Below are 15,444 nucleotides of genomic sequence, written 5' to 3' on the forward strand. Positions count from 1 at the left end.
GAAAAGGGGAACAGGTACTAGAGAAAAGGTTAGTTCAAGAAGAATTAACCTAGAAGGTAACACACACGCACAGGAAATCAATGTGAGTCAATGCCCTGTATAGCTATCCTTATCTCAACCAGCAAAAACCCTTGTTCCTTCCTATTATTGCTTATACTCTTTACAACAAAATTAGAAATAAGGGCAAAATAGTTTCTGCTAGGTATTAAGGGGGGGGGAGCGGGAGGGGGCAGAGGGGGTGGTAAGGGAGGGGGTGGAGGCAGGGGGGAGAAATGAACCAAGCCTTGTATGCACATATGAATAATAAAAGAAAAAGGAAAAAAATGAAAAAAAAAAAGAATTTTCTTTTTCTTTCCATAAGAGCCTAAGACACAAGCAGGAGTTAATAGGAGATATACTGTTATGGTTAAATAGTTGATAGAGTCACAACACAATATGGGCATGATGTCTAAATCTGTAGGTCATATACCAAGAGAAAAAGCTAACAGTTGGAGTTTGTTCCTTTAGGAGAGCAGGTGTCAGGTGTGACAAGGTATAGGAGCATCAGAGCTGGCTATTTTTTGTGATAAACCTGAGGGATCCTTTTATTTTGTTTTTTTGTAACTACTTACATGGATTGCTCTGGTAAAACTTGTGAAGAAGATGCAGACACACAGTGAGTAGGTGATGAAGAACTGGAGCTAGTGTTTATAGGAGATTATTTCAACAGCCTTAGTGATGAAAGGGGAGTTGAAGGGGGCCAAGCTGGAAAAGATGGGGAGGTCCAAGATAGATGCTGCAAGAGAAAGCTTTCTAAAGTAAAGAGCTGGCTCATGGATCAGGAGTTCCTGGGAGCTTGTTAGAATGCAGATCCCAGCCCCCAAGACAAAGTTACTCAGGAACCTCCAAGGACAGGGCCTGGGAGCCTACATTTTCTAAACAATCCCCTCTAGATGCTCATCTGCACACTGTTCACAGTATGTTTGGCTGCTAATGAGATGGGCCCTGGAGAGGAAGAAACAGAAAACACAGGCAAGGAGGAGAAGCCCACTGAAAAGGCAAGCAGGCTGGGATGGGAGCCAGAATCCAGCAGAAGACACTCCTCCCATATATCTGTGAGAGTGGAAGCTGACAAGGGTGGCTCTTTAGACCTGGTGGTAGGAAGATGCAGCAAGGCCCACTAGCATTCTTGCACACTTACAACTCTCTTTCATTATGTGCCCTTTTGTGTGTATGCCTTTCCCTGCAAACTGAGCTCCCTGAAGGCAGGACTTTGTTCACAGACGTATCGTCAGAACTAACAGAGTAGATGCTCAGAAAAGTTTTCTGAATGTGATATGACATCCAAGTGGAGATGTTATTGAAAAGCAACTAGAAATAGAGATCTGGATTTCAGAGCAAGGACAGGCAAGAGATGAGTGTGGAAGTCATCAGCTGCAGTAATAGCCACTCAAAATGACAGGCTCACAGAAAGGCAGGGCAGAGGAGGAGAACAGAATGTACCATACTCTCTCCAGGAGAGTCCCTTGGATGGAGTAGGGGAGGACCCAAGGAACAGACACTGAAGTGGAACAAAAAGCACCACGAAGCATCTTCTTGTTCATTCCACCTAGGCCTGTTTCTGTGGATTCCCCACTTAGCCTCCCTGCTTCCTTCTTATGGCATTCCATCCTACAGTGGAGGGAAGGGGCTTTGTAAGTTGTTTGACATTGGATTTTAGTAACTAAGAAGGGAAACTTGAAATTCTGAAAGGGTGGAGGGGAGAAGTCCGGTGATGGTTCCACTTGTACTTCTTCACAAGCTAATTTCACTCACAGCCCCTACAGGTCCCTCAGCGTGTCTCTGTGCGGGATTCTGAGAACTGACTAAAGATTTAAATCCAAGCAGCCTTTCTGGAAGGAATATTTCTATTTGACTTGAAGCCTAGCTCTAATATGGAATGAACTAAGATTTTCAAGTTCCATACAAAACATTCGTCAAGCAGCCATTAGCGCTCAGGACTCTAATAGAAATAAAACACACTGCTATTTGTGTTCCTGCCTATCACTGAGGGTCGGAGGGAGAGGACAAAGGTGGATTTGCTGCAAGTTGAAGGTGGGGTCAGTCTCATGCTCAGTGAGAATAAAGCAGTACTGACTTGCACAGAAATGGGTGGAAACAGAGGTTCATCATCTTTGCTTCCAGAAAAAAGAATGAAGATATACAAGCAGAGTGCTTGAGACAGGGACACTTTTTCCTTCGGATTTTTTTGGCCTCCATGTTTTCTCTGATTGGTGGACAATTCACTTACCAGGTCCCAGGATTCCAAAAAGAAGCAGTACCCAGATGCAGAAGGCAAGAGATAATTTCCCTCTCTTCATCTTGAAATAACCCATGTGGGTTGTTACCCAAAATGCCTGGGTCTGAGGCAGAGATGGGCTGCAAAGAGGGGTGGATGTTTGGCATCTCAATGGTACATGAAGTTGTAAGAAAAGCTAAAAGCTTCCAGGATCAGGGTTGCTGGGCACTGGGAAAGTTGGACTCGTGGGTTCCACAGATTACTTACACATTATGTCTGACTTAATTTCTCTTCTCATTTGACTATAACTGTAGCATTTATAGTTGCTACTATACCATAACTTCTTTGTACCTCCCTTGCCAGGGAGGGGCATCTCTGAGGCCATGCTCCCTGACAATGTGGGGAGGGGGGTGAAGAGATGGAGAGAACAAGGAGACCCATCCTGTCAGAGGACAGGAGACCCCCCTCCAGGCCAGAGGTCAGAGGATCTAAGGATTTTGTATTTTCTGGGACAGAGGCCTGGTTAGGAGGCAGAGGGGAGGAAAGTGAAGGTGACTGAGTCCTTGATGCTTGCAAGGGTCTTGGTCTTACTGTGTCATCACTTACTCTTCAGGGGCAACTGTGAGGGGATCTGGGGACTGGAAGGAGAGGATGGAGAGCCAGCTACTAGGAGGCCATTTAATAGGTCTTGGAGGCTGGCAGGAAAGACCTTGGCACTGGGCTGGCTGTGGGACCAGAAAAACAATAGTCTAGGTGTCCAAGGAGCTGCAAGAGGAGACCTGAATTCTGGAAGACAGTGCTGGACACTCTGGCACAAGCCTCAGTTACACTCCATTCCTTAGGTGTAACCTAAAGTGTCCAGTAATCTCCCACACACCCAGTCCTGCTGCCGCCTCGCGTGGAACTGACTCCACTAAAGAGCGTAATGAAATGGAGGCTGGAGAACACAAAGCAACTCTGGTCCATACGGGCCAGGCGGATCTGAACAGGTCTGCCCTGTTTTCTCACCTATAAAACAGGCCTGAGAAGAAAGAACTTGCAAGGTGACCGTAAGGTTGACAGAGTGGTGTCCGGGAAAGCAGCACGGGCGTTTGGTAGTTTTACTATCGATTTAGATTTAGCGTGGGAGTGAAGCCCAAGCCTGTCAGTCTGGTGATTAGGGCAGGAAGCCGGGGACAGAAACTGACCCAGCAGATCCAGGCTGGGAGCCACTGGGCTCTCTGGCCGTGGGAGCCGCTACCAGACGCGGGGCCGAATTCCTGCTGCCCAGAAGGTGCCCGCGGCCAAGGACCACTAATCAGCAATAAGGGAAAGAAATCTGAGAGCCGCCGGCCAGGGAGGCATCGGGGCCTCCTCAGCCGGAGCCCAATCCGCCCTCGGTGTCTTAGAGGCCACTCGTTCCTGGCAGTGATGTCCCCGGAGGCTAGGAGTACATGAGTGTGAGGAGGGAGCGAATTCCCTCCCGACCTACTCATTAAATAATTATCCCTAATGAGGGCCCAGTCCGAACTTGTTAAAGGACTTCCCCCTAGATATCAGGGTGAAAGTAGGAAAAAGGGAGGCAAGAACCCTGGAAAGGGAGCAGTAGTCCACAGCCGCCAGGGGAAGAACCCCCATTCCACCTGCACCCCTTGGACCTAAGTGCTGCGTTTCTGTGCCTTGGCAGTGGAGGAGGAGCTGGGTTGATATTTAAGACTTTAGGAGTAAAGATGTTTCTGTTTCATCTCTTTTATTAGTATCCAGACTTGGGGGGATTCAATGGTTAGAGGCTGGGACTGGGGTTCTCCATATTCCTCCCAGGACTAAGACACTCCTGTTCTGGCAGCCCATACACATGCTAATTTACCACCTGCCCAAACAACTGAAAACCACTCCTTCCTCCCACATCCTTTTCTCCCGGGCTCCCCCACTGTCTTCCAGAACCCATGAGTCTCTCTGCCACAGGCTTTCACCAGGGACCCAAATCTGGTGTCCCACTGGCATTTGCATACCTCCTTTCTGAGATCAACGTTCTATCTTGTCCTTAGCAGAGCCCATCTCTGCTGGGCTCTGCTGACAGCCGGGGTCAGATAATTGAGGGCCATCCATATCAGGGTTGGGATTACTGTCCATGATAGCTTCCAGCTTCCCACAAACAGGAATGCCAAAAGTAGTAAATAGTGACCTGTGACCCTGCTGTTTGATTCTGGTTGGAGTTAAGGTGGAAAGGACGCTAGCAAACTGGAGTGCCTTTCTTGTCTGTGAGGATGTCATCTTCCTCCAGAAAGAGCAAGAGCCAAGGCTATGTGGGTGACAGGCAGGGTGCTATTGGGACTAACCTGAGCCCAGAATGCTTTTGGAGCAGAGCTGAAGTCCTAACATAAATATGGGCATGTGGATGCTCGTAAATATTGGGTTTAATTAATTGGAGTGTTGTTTTATTCTGTACAGTACTTCCTTGTGACCACTTTTGTTAGTTTTCCTGTGTTCATGTCTCAGGTGGGAACCATGTCTTACACTTCTTTACATCCTCAACAGACTATAGAATGGATGCTTCAAAGTACTTACTTACTAACACGTTTTTCCCTCATTTTATCACCATGCAAATAAACTTGGCATGAAATGAGGCTAGCTTTTATCAAAACCCAGAAACAGTCATTTTAGAAATATAGAAATTTGGCTTCTGTTTGGTGCTCCAGAGCTCCTTTCCTCCCTTGTCCCCTCCTACCCAGGATTAAGGTCATAACCAGAGCCAGAACACCAGTCAGTTCTCCCAACTGATAGTCCACTGAGTCCTTTTTTTATAAATATGTTACACTTTATTATAAAAACAACCAACAGATGGAAGGAAACTGTCATTTGTCCACTGTCCCCCACCCCCTTGCATCAACTCAGTCAGTAATAGGTGAAAGGGCTGTCATAAGTTAGAAAATCCAGAAAGCAGACACAGATGAAACTCCCACAAGGAAGAAAATTGGAACCTGGGGGAAGATGTGGGGGAAAGGGCCAGGTCAGTAGAGAAGATGAGCAGCTTCCAAGCCTAAAGCCAGGATTGGCTTTATGTGGAAGCGACAGGAAAATGAATGCTGAGTGGGGACACCATCAGGAAGAGCCATCTGGGTGAGAGATATTTATGATCTTTTCTGGAATTATCCTTTCTCCAGAGAATGGAGAGAGTAGAGAAGGAATTACTATAAATCCTCTTTTCTTCTTAAATCCTTTTTTTTTTTTTCATTTAAAAAAAAGAAGGGCAAGTATCCTGGGAATTCAGAGATGGGTCTGTACACATTCAAACTCTTAAGTGACAGTGGATGAACATAATGTAGATCAGTCCTGAAATCCAAGAGCTCTGTCCTCATTCTCCCCACTTCCCAGGACCCCCAGTCACAAGTCAGTCTGAAGCATTGCCTTCTAAGGCTCCTGCACCTCTCTTAGCCATTCCCCTCCCAGGACTTAGTGTCCTGCCTTGGTCCCCACCCCACCTGTCCATGAAACACTTTCTCATTCTCAGACCATCACCTGCTACGGAGAACACTTGCTTGAATTGTTTACTCTTCTCATTCCTTGAAACTTAAATCCTTCTTGCATATCACCTCATTCACCAACCAGTTTCAGTTAAGAACACAGCTGTCAGACTGCTGACTTTTAAGTGTACTGACAGTATTTCTGCCTTTTGTGGAGTCCAGGAAATAGGAATTGTGAGTCTAATTCATCATCCAGGGAAGGGGTAGAGCCTGGAGCTGGGGATTAGATGCCTTTTAAAATATCATTATGAGGAAGGAATCTGGCCCCTGTTAAAATTCTGCTGCTCCATCAGGTAGACAGGGTAGGAATTGGGACCCCCATCATCCTCTGGATCATTGTCCTCAGTATTCTGGATCAGTGTACCACGTGCTCGAGTCATAAAGGCAACCTGAGATTGAGATGAGAAAGGAAGAATGAGAACCATCTGTTGTGCCATTTGCTTTCCTCAATACCCACATCTTGGGGTGGGGTGGGGGGAGAAAAAGAAATACATACATCTCATTCTCTTGATTCTCTTCTTCCTAATCCTGTACCTTTTATTTTCTCCTTTCCCAAAATTCCATCCAAACCTCTATTCCTATTTGAGTCCTAGATCCAATACACTGAGTCCCAAATTCCATCTCCAATCCCCTGCCCCTCTGTCCTATTCTCCTTGTCCTTATATCCCCTATTCTTATACTCTACACTCTACTGCCAATCCCCCAATTTTCTCTCTTGTCTCAGTCACAGCCCAACTCTAATTTTTCACATTTTGTATACTTTTCCCCTTCATTTTACCCCCCATTACCATGCTCCACCCCACCATAGCTCTTTTTCCAGAGTCGTTATTCCTTCTAACTCTGACCCCCAACCTCTTCTCAACTCCCTATCTTATGGGTTCATTTCCCTAGGGCACTGTTGTCCCTTACCAAGAAGATCAGGCCAATGAACACCAGCAGCAAAATCACAGCCACCAGGATCACAATAACTATGGCCCATGCAGGGAACGAGTCATTCTCCCCTGTCACTCCAGCATGGAGCCCTCCTGATGAACCATCGTTATTCTGGTTTGGATGGCTCTGGTTGCCTGGGGTTCCTGACATGATGGTACTCAGGTGCATGCCAGATGTGGTGAGTTTCAAAGAATTTGTAGGCCCTTGATGGATAACCTCGGTTTTGTTCAAATGAGAAAAGGCAGTAGTGACAGATTTGTCTCCTGTGGTCTTGAGCTGAGGTCTTGTGGCCTCTGTGACTTCTGCTGTGTTTTTTGAGGTTTCTGTGGACTTTATTGAGGTTTTTACGGTCTCAGTCACCAGTGTGGTCTTCTTTGGCAATACTATAGGATTTCCTGAGACTGTTGTGGTTTTGTCTATGGTTGATGTGGCCTCCTCTGGAAATTCTGTAGGCTTTGCTAAGATTTGTGGCGTCTTCTTTTGGGCCAATGTGATCTTTCCTCCAATCTCTGTAGGTGTTACTTGGGGTCTTGTGGTCAACTCATTGGCTGATATGGTCTTTTCTTCATGCTCTGTAGTGGTTACTTGGGCTCTTGTGGTCTCATCAGCTAATGTAATCTTTCCTTCATGCTCTGTAGGCAGTGCTTGGGTTCTTGTGATAATCTCATTGGCTGATATTGTCTTTCCTTCATATTCTGCAGATGTTGCTTGGGCTCTTGTAGTTGTCTCATTGGCTGATGTGGTCTTTTCTTCATGTTCTGTAGGCATTGTTTGGGCTCCTGTACTCTCATCAGCCAATGTGACCTTTCCTTCATGTTCCACAGGTGTTGCTGGGACTTTTGTGTCCTTCTCACTCACTGATGTGGTCTCTTTGATGTGTCTTGTAGTATTTATGAAAGACTTATCTGAGGCATCTGTAGTCCTATAATCTTCAGCTCTTTCTGATGTTTCTGGGGTTCTTGTAGTTTGGAGTTCTTGTGATAGCCATGTGGCTTGTGTGGTTTTTTCTGAGGAAAATATTGTTTTCCTGTTGACATCTGGATTGACTGAGTTGTGGAAAGGAATTGTGATCTCATGTGAGGTGGTCTTTTTCTTATCTAAAGTAGTGATGGTCTTCTCCACTGGTCTTACAGTTGAACTTGAATTTCTTGTTACTCTTGTTTTTCTTGTTTTGGGTTTACACGTTGTTTTACTCTTGGGTGCTGAGGTTGGAAATTTTTCACCAGATGATATTTTCTCTGTGTTAGTGGAGTCAGTGAGATTGACAGAGCGTCCATTCCGGATCACTGGGTCTTTTTCCTGGCTGCTTGTGTTTTGTTCAGAAGTTGGAAGAGCTTCATGATGAGCTGTTGAGATTTTGTGGTCTGTGGTTTTAGAGGTGTCTATTGGTTTGTGAGTTGGCTTGGAACCACGTGTGGTGTTGCAGTGGCGTTTTGGCTTATGAGTTTCTGTAAGCTTAGGGAGATCTGAAAGTCTCTGTCCTGAGTGCAGAGTAGGGGATTCAGAGGGAATATTATAAATAAAGCCTTGAGTAAGGGGGAATAAATGATCAGATAGAAATTCACCAGTTTTCTGAAGCTCTTGAGATGTACTAGTACCTGTGGAGGGAGAGAAGCAAATAAGAAACTTCCCCTAAGTTCTTCCCTCCATCTCTAGGGGTCCCTTGGATCTCCCAGATGTCTCCTCAGCCAGTATCCTTAGAATACCAGGATGTCTAATCCCCATCCTCACCTCTACTTTTTGACTTTTGATTAGGCTATGCCTTCAACATAATGCCACCTCCCTTATTTCCCACATCTACTCCTCAGTTGTCATCTTAGGTCTTTCTGGCATCTTTCTTATTCCTCTAAGTGGTTAAGGTCTAACATCATCTCCATATTCAGAAGCATCTTAATTCTTTTCCTGTTACTTCAATTTGATGTTATGTTTGTCTGTGTGACTGTCAACATGTACTTCTTATCATGTCTATCAAATTGTAAGGTCTTGAGGACAGGGATTGACTGGCATTTTGCTCTGCAAGTACTCTTTTAGGACCTGTAGGCTTATAGAATGGACTCCATTTTCCATGGCAGAGCTGAGAGGAAAAGGAACAAACTTCTGTCTTTCTGAAACATTCCAGCTCCATCCCAAATGTAAACATGTGAGAAACTGAGGTCAGACCTCTGGCAGAACATCCCATAGAGATCAGCAGATTGACAAATTGTAAGTGAGAGAAGTAGAAAAGAAATGGAAGATGGGTAGAGGAAATAAATGGAAAATTTCCACTTTCATGATGATGCTTGGTCTGAGTGGAGAGAAATAAATGTGATGATTCGATTCTGTGTAGCATTTTGGAAAGGGACTGTGGTGCTACCATGGGATCCCCTTCTTCACCTACCTAATGTTATCTGGGTATAGATGAAGGCGGTCCTCTCGACAGTAAAAGATATCTCCTTTTGTGGGGGTCTGACAGTAGTGAATGAGGCAGCTGGATTGTGAGAGGGACTATGTTTAAGGACAGGGTGTAAAGGAAAATACCCCTATCGGTGTACAGATATAAGCCTTAATTCCATGGGAAAACAACTGGATATGGACAGGGGATATGTTCTGATTCTATCCAGAAGAATGAGAACCAGGAGGCCACCAGAGAATGAGGGAGAGATTGTGGCTACAGAACTGAGATTGCCAGTCTCTTGTTAGCTCAAGGCGGCAACCAAAACCTGGACCTGTTCCCAGTCATGGGAAACCATAATCCACCCAGCACTCTGCTGACAAGGAGACTGGAGCTGGAGGACTCAGTCATTAAAAGAAATATGGGTGGGAAAGAAGAGGGTAAGGGTAACAGAGAAACCCACATTCCTGAAGCAAGTCAAGGTTAGGAGGAAAGAAAAGGGATGAATTATCTGGTCCTCATTCCACTCTGCCAGTTCTATTCTCTGATTCCCTTAACAGCAATTCCAATAATAGCTGTCACTTATTGGGCATCTTTTCTAAGTACTATAGTTTGAATCTTGAGTGTCCTCCAAAGGCCCCTGTGTCCCTGACTTGGCACTATTGGGAGGTGGTGGAACCTTTAGGAGGTGGAGCCTAGTAGGAGGGTTTCAGGTTGTTAGAGGTGTGCCCTTGGAAAGGGATGTGAGGCCCTAGCCCCTTCCTTGTTTTTCATTTCTGATCATGAGGTAAATGACCTTGCTCTGCCATATGCTCCCACAATAGTGGGGGCCACAACAGGCCCAGAACAACAGGGACAATTGGTCATGGAATCAACCCTCCAAAACTGTGAGCAGAAATAACCCCTTCATCTTTATAAGTCAATTGTCTCAGGTTTTGGGGGTTTTTTTCTTGCAGTAACAAAAAGCTGTCTGTCACATAGGCCAAGTGCTTGGCTGGTTGCCTCACATTCTTTTCCTCAGTGGTTGATCTCCCAGTTCCCACAATGCTCCTGAGAAGCTGGCAACTGCTCCTATTTACATGTGCAGCACTGGAGTTTCCCCAGGGAGGAAAAGTGACTTACAGCAGTCCCACGGCAATAGTAACAGCCAGCCTCTCTTGAGTACTATGAGACAGCCAGGTCTTAGGAGTGAGAGCAACCTTTACTTTTCACAAGAAGCCCTTGAGTTTGAGAAGTATTTACTATTCTCCCAACTTTATACTTAATCAGAGTGATTAAGTAGTCAGCTCAGGGACACCCAGAGAGTAAGAGATGGAGCCAGAATTCAAATGCACATTCTGGGCTCCCAGAATGGGAGGTGGTGGAACCTTTAGGAGATGGGGCCTAGTAAGGAGGTCCAGATTTGTACTGGTTAAGACCACAGCGCACAAGTCACTCTAGTCTCTTGGGGAAGGAAAGATACTGACATTTGTGGGACTCCTGAAGGATGCTGTTCCTATATTGTTTATTTAATCTTTTCCACAAACCCACAAAGCTAGAGTTATGATCTTACAGTTTTACAGGTGAGGGAAGGAGATTTGGAGAACTTAAGTAATTGGCAAAGTCAGACTTTCCACTATACCCCAGATGCTTTTAAACCTGACAAGGAATGAATAAATATTTGTTGAGTGAATAAATGAGCAAGTAGCAGCACAGAGTGGCAAATTTCACTGGCCTTGAAGCATCCGAGTCCAGACTCTGTCCCTCACACCTTTGTATCCTTGCTGAGGTCATTTAAATGTTCAGAAGCTCCACATCCTCAACTATAAACACTGATGTTGACTGCACCAACTTATTGTGAGATTAAAGGAAGTATGGAGCATAGAAAACTCTTTGAAGTGTGTGTTGAATTCAAATTGTAGTTTTTGAAACAGTTTCATGCCTTGTTCTATTCTCCTGGTGGTACAGAGCCAGAGCCTGTGGCTCCATCCTCCTGCCTGCAATGGCCCAAGCGTCTCCTCTGACCCACCTGCTCCTTCCACCTCTAAGGCCTAACTTGACCGCCCCCTTTACACACTCCTGCATACTTGGGCCATTTCTCCTGCTGTATTTTATCAACATAGCTCACAATAAATACAGTATTTTTTCATAATGGCAAGTTTTTTTAAATTTCGTTCATCACTATATCTCTGGCCTAAAACAGTATCTGACCCATAGGGTGCACTTCATAAGTATATAAGTAGGCAAGTAAAAGAATACTTTAAGACCATTGAAGCTAGGTGCTGGTGGCTCACACCTGTGATCCTAGCTACGCAGGAGGTAGAAATCAGGAGGATCTAGTTTAAAGCCAGCCCAGGAAAAAGTTCTTGAGACCCTATCTTGAAATAACCCATCACAAAAAAAGACTGGTGGCTCAAGGTGTAGGCCCTGAGTTCAGACCCAAGAACAACAACAAAAAACTTTAGAGGCCTTGACAACAACCAATCATTGTGCACATTAAGTAAAAACCAAACATATTTGTCACTTCCAAAGGTTGGGAGACCAAGGGCTGACTTCTGCTATGTTAAGTAATTGATCCCCTGAGACAAAATGATGTTAAAAGAAGGCCTCTGGCCCACCAATTCTAGGATGCCAATTGTCATTTAACCAGAGTCATAGTCAACAATTAGACTCAGATAACCAGATGTTAGAATTCCAAATCTGCCTCATATGGTTGTGAAATCATTGACTAAAATCTGGAGTTGAAGCTTGAGGAATTCCTTGGTCCTGATCCCAGTCCTGAAGCAAATCAGTGACTAAACCCCAGGATAAGAGGACCATTTCTTCACCCCAGTAGATCTACTACCATTGGTACAAACTTTATTTCCCTAGGAGGTTTTCTATCATGAGACATTCATTTTACTTACTATCATAATGGTCTGAAAAGAACTATTTTGGTCAGTAAAGAATAAGCAGAGAGTACAAAGAGAAAAATCTGGCTTTAGAACAAGAGACATTAGGTTGATGCTTAGCCTGCATAATTCCAAAGGTCTCTTCCATCTTGCTTATTTTCACAAAGGACATCCTGTGAAGTGACTCATGTCTTGGGGTCTCTGTCAGGACAGCCTCATCCAAAAGAAGATTCCTAGTGTTTCTTGCTGTCCCCCACCCCCAAAATGGCTTACTCCATTTACAATTTACAATAGTGTGGATAGATCTTGTCAAAATGTCTATGCAGTATGAACTCAATAAAACCTAAAACACAGACAGAAAACAGAAACACTGAAGGGAAATGTATTCAAATGCTTTCCTAAGGACTGGAGGTATTCAGAAAGATTTTGCTTTTCTATTTTTTTCTATTTTCCAGTTTCTACAATGAACACACATTATTCTTGTCATAGAAATTAAATCAAATGGCATTTGTTATAGGAAAATGTCCTTTTGAGATTCTCCCCAGGACTCCAATCCTAATTCCCATATCCCACCCCATCTGTGCATCCCTCAGCTGATCTACGCTGGATTCTGTCCCTGTGGTTCTGTGACTGCATGATGCAGCTGCTGGGGGTTCCACAATCTAGTGATATCTGGGTATTGACTAGTCCTACGGACAAATGCTGGAGGCACCAAGAGCTGTGTCACAGGCCTTCACTCGCCCTTCCTACTTTGGCTTCACTCTCTGCTGTACACAGCCATGTGCCCAACCCTGACCCACATCCCAGTCCCACTTTGACCCCATCCCCCTGTGGTCCCAGCATCAAATTCTCCCCACCTATTACTCACTTGCTTTGTTCTGCAATCTCCCTCCATCCTGCCCAGCCAAACTCCAGGGAGCACCTGTGCCCAGGGGGTCTGTTGCTGCTGTATCTGACCTGCTCTGCCCTTTGCCTTCTGCCCCAGAGCAAATCTCCCTGCCCGGTGTGGAACTGACTCTTGACTCGATCCCCTGCACCCTCTACAGCTTAGTCTCTGAGCAGCAGCAAGATGGAAGGTGGGCATCTGGACAGGGAAACTGAAGGCAGCTCTAGTGCTCTGTCCCCAGCTCCTCAAGGTAAGAGGGACAGGCATCAAGTCTGAGCACTAACACAGTGCACTGAGGGGTCCTGTCAGAGACAGCTTAAAAATTTCTCAACCTGGTCTCTGCCATCCCATCTGTGGCCCTGTCCCCTTTGGTCCCAGCAAAACACTGAGCTGAGGGCAGGAGTCCTCCCTTTAATTTCACCCCCAGTCTGACACTATTGGAAAAAGATGCTGCTTGTTGTGCCCCAGAAACAGCCCAGCGCACCCAAGCTCCACATTACCAGCCCTGGTTTAGGGCTATCTACCATGATGACTATCCCAGATTTAGGGACACTCTTTGAATCTACTGTTGCATTGCCAATCTACTTGTGATCCTGATTGCCCAGGCCTCCTCAGCTGCCCCTGTGTTTGGCATCTTTGCTCCCTGGTCCAGTCTCAGAACTGTTTCTTAACTAAGTGAACAAGTTTAGCATTTCACCTCCTCTCCTAGCATGTTTTGCTCATCAAACTTCTCCATGTTCATTTTCTCACCCAAGCCTTCAGGTATATCCCAAGTGTCAAATGGGGACAGAACCATACTGAGTTGCCATGAGGATTAAACAAATAAATATGGGTGATGTGCCTAGTACACTGCCCACCGCAGAGTAAGTGCTCAGTAAGCACCAACTCTTGGCATTAAATGGTGGCATCCGTCCCATTTTACTGATGATGTGGACGTCCAGATGAACTAAAGGCTCAGAGTCGGGTTAAGAACCAGGTCTGCACAGAAGAGCGCTGTTAGGAGAGAAGTTGATCCTATAATCACACCTATATAGTTGGTGCAATCCTTGCTTGCCACTTGCTTTGGGCAAGCCCCTTTAATGTCCCTGAGTCTCACTTTCCTCAACTAGGCGATGCACAGGACAGGATAGGATATTATTACCCACCTCAAAGGATGCTGAGGAGATGCAAGGAGAGCAAGTACCATGAGCATCGGTGAGTTTCTTGTACGTAGCAAGCGTTCCATGAATGTCAGGTCCCTATCCCTGCCCACCTAAGACTGACAGCCTAGACAGTGTCTTTATGTAAGCTTAAAGAAGCCCCCTTCTGAGTGGGTGAAGCCCTGCTGACCATGTCTTCAGGAGAAGAGCATAGGCTAAATTTCATCTTCTGCATATATCCCTTTGCTGGCAAACTTGTGCAGTGAACACCGTGGATAACTATGTAGCAGCCCATGGCTACCCACTTTCATTCATTTCATGATTGTTTATCCAACCCTATAAATACCAAGAGCCAAGCCTTATCTGACTTTTATACCCCTGTGTAGTGGTGACCCCTTCACTCCTGCGGGTATCTTACCTAACTCCCAAGAAGCTAGAAGGAAGAGAAGGCAGCACTGGAAGCCAAAAGTGGAACAGAGGCCACCAGCCGGCTGGGCCATGTCGGAGCTGGGCAGCTGCCTGGGAACCATGGACTGGGGACCCTTCATCTTATATGGGGACAGGTTTGACGTCATGGGGGCTGGGGCCCCTCAGAACTAAGCCTTAAACAAATGGAGCTGCCCCACCCCACAGGGTGCACTGATAATGGGAGACCGCAGCTGCTGCGTCATGGAACCAGGTATCTGGGTGCCACCAAAAGGGTGGGATCTGCAGGCAGGGAAAAGATGCCAGGAGGGACCAAACTCCTAACCCAGCCCTAATAAGAGGGAAGGAGCTTGTGTGAAGGTGGCCTCCAGGCTCTGAGAAGCTGGGGAGCTGATATCTGTGTTCTAGAAGGACTGAGCTCTAGCTAGGGGCAGGACTGCTAGGGGCTCTGGGAGAAGGTTCACACTATGATCTCTCCCCAGCTTCACACTCACCTTCTTGCATCTTTTGTGTCAGCCAATTCCACACCCCTTACTCATACATGGTCACTCTTTCTGCCCTGGGTGGAGCTATCCTCTATGACTAGGTAAAAGAGCAAAGAAGAGGAAGCCCTCCCATGGCCCATTGTGCAGAGACAGGTGCTTAGAGATACCCAAGTTGATACAACAGGCTGTGGGGACAGCAGAGGCAATAACAGGGACAGACGGATGCAGAGCCAGGAACCAACATCACACACCTGGCCAGGGATGCAGGCAGCTCAGGCAACCCAAGGAGACTAAAGCTAGGCTCTTTGGCAGAGATGTTCAGTCTATGGGGGCTTCTGCCTTCACACTACCTCTCCCCACGACCGCCTCAGCCCAGCAGCTGTCTCCTTGCCTCCAAGCTCCCATTCGCCTTTTGTTCAGAAACACAGACTTCTCATTTCCAGGAGTTTCCCCTTCCTTTCTTCCTCATTCCCTGCCTAAAGCAGGCATTAGCTCAGAGACAGTCCCTTGTCTCTCCAGTAACAGTGTCTGGGGTGGGAGCACAGAAGGACAGACTCCTTAGGTCTCTAAGAGA

At 46.0% G+C, this 15,444-nt stretch overlaps 1 protein-coding gene across 1 annotated transcript; it reads right to left on the reverse strand.

The window, feature by feature from the left end:
* Positions 1–6,005: 6,005 nt before the first annotated feature.
* Mucl3 (mucin like 3) lies at positions 6,006–14,459 on the reverse strand. The gene is made up of 3 exons (XM_074084809.1): positions 14,378–14,459; positions 6,670–8,291; positions 6,006–6,149 (listed from the first exon to the last, which is right to left on the reverse strand). The coding sequence occupies exons 1-3, from the start codon at positions 14,457–14,459 to the stop codon at positions 6,006–6,008; spliced, it is 1,848 nt and encodes a 615-aa protein (XP_073940910.1).
* Positions 14,460–15,444: the final 985 nt, after the last annotated feature.

Source organism: Castor canadensis, chromosome 8 (assembly GCF_047511655.1).
Source record: "Castor canadensis chromosome 8, mCasCan1.hap1v2, whole genome shotgun sequence".
NCBI lineage: Eukaryota > Metazoa > Chordata > Mammalia > Rodentia > Castoridae > Castor > Castor canadensis.

What these genes read in the sequence shown, in the direction of transcription:
- Mucl3 (XM_074084809.1), bottom strand. Translation starts at nt 14,459, where the DNA reads ATGGCCCAGCCGGCTGGTGGCCTCTGTTCCACTTTTGGCTTCCAGTGC. An exon ending in TCTAGCTTCTTGGGAGTTAG is followed by an intron (nt 8,292 to 14,377) that starts GTAAGATACCCG and finishes CTCCCTCCACAG; the next exon opens with GTACTAGTACATCTCAAGAG. An exon ending in TCATTGGCCTGATCTTCTTG is followed by an intron (nt 6,150 to 6,669) that starts GTAAGGGACAAC and finishes TCTCAATCTCAG; the next exon opens with GTTGCCTTTATGACTCGAGC.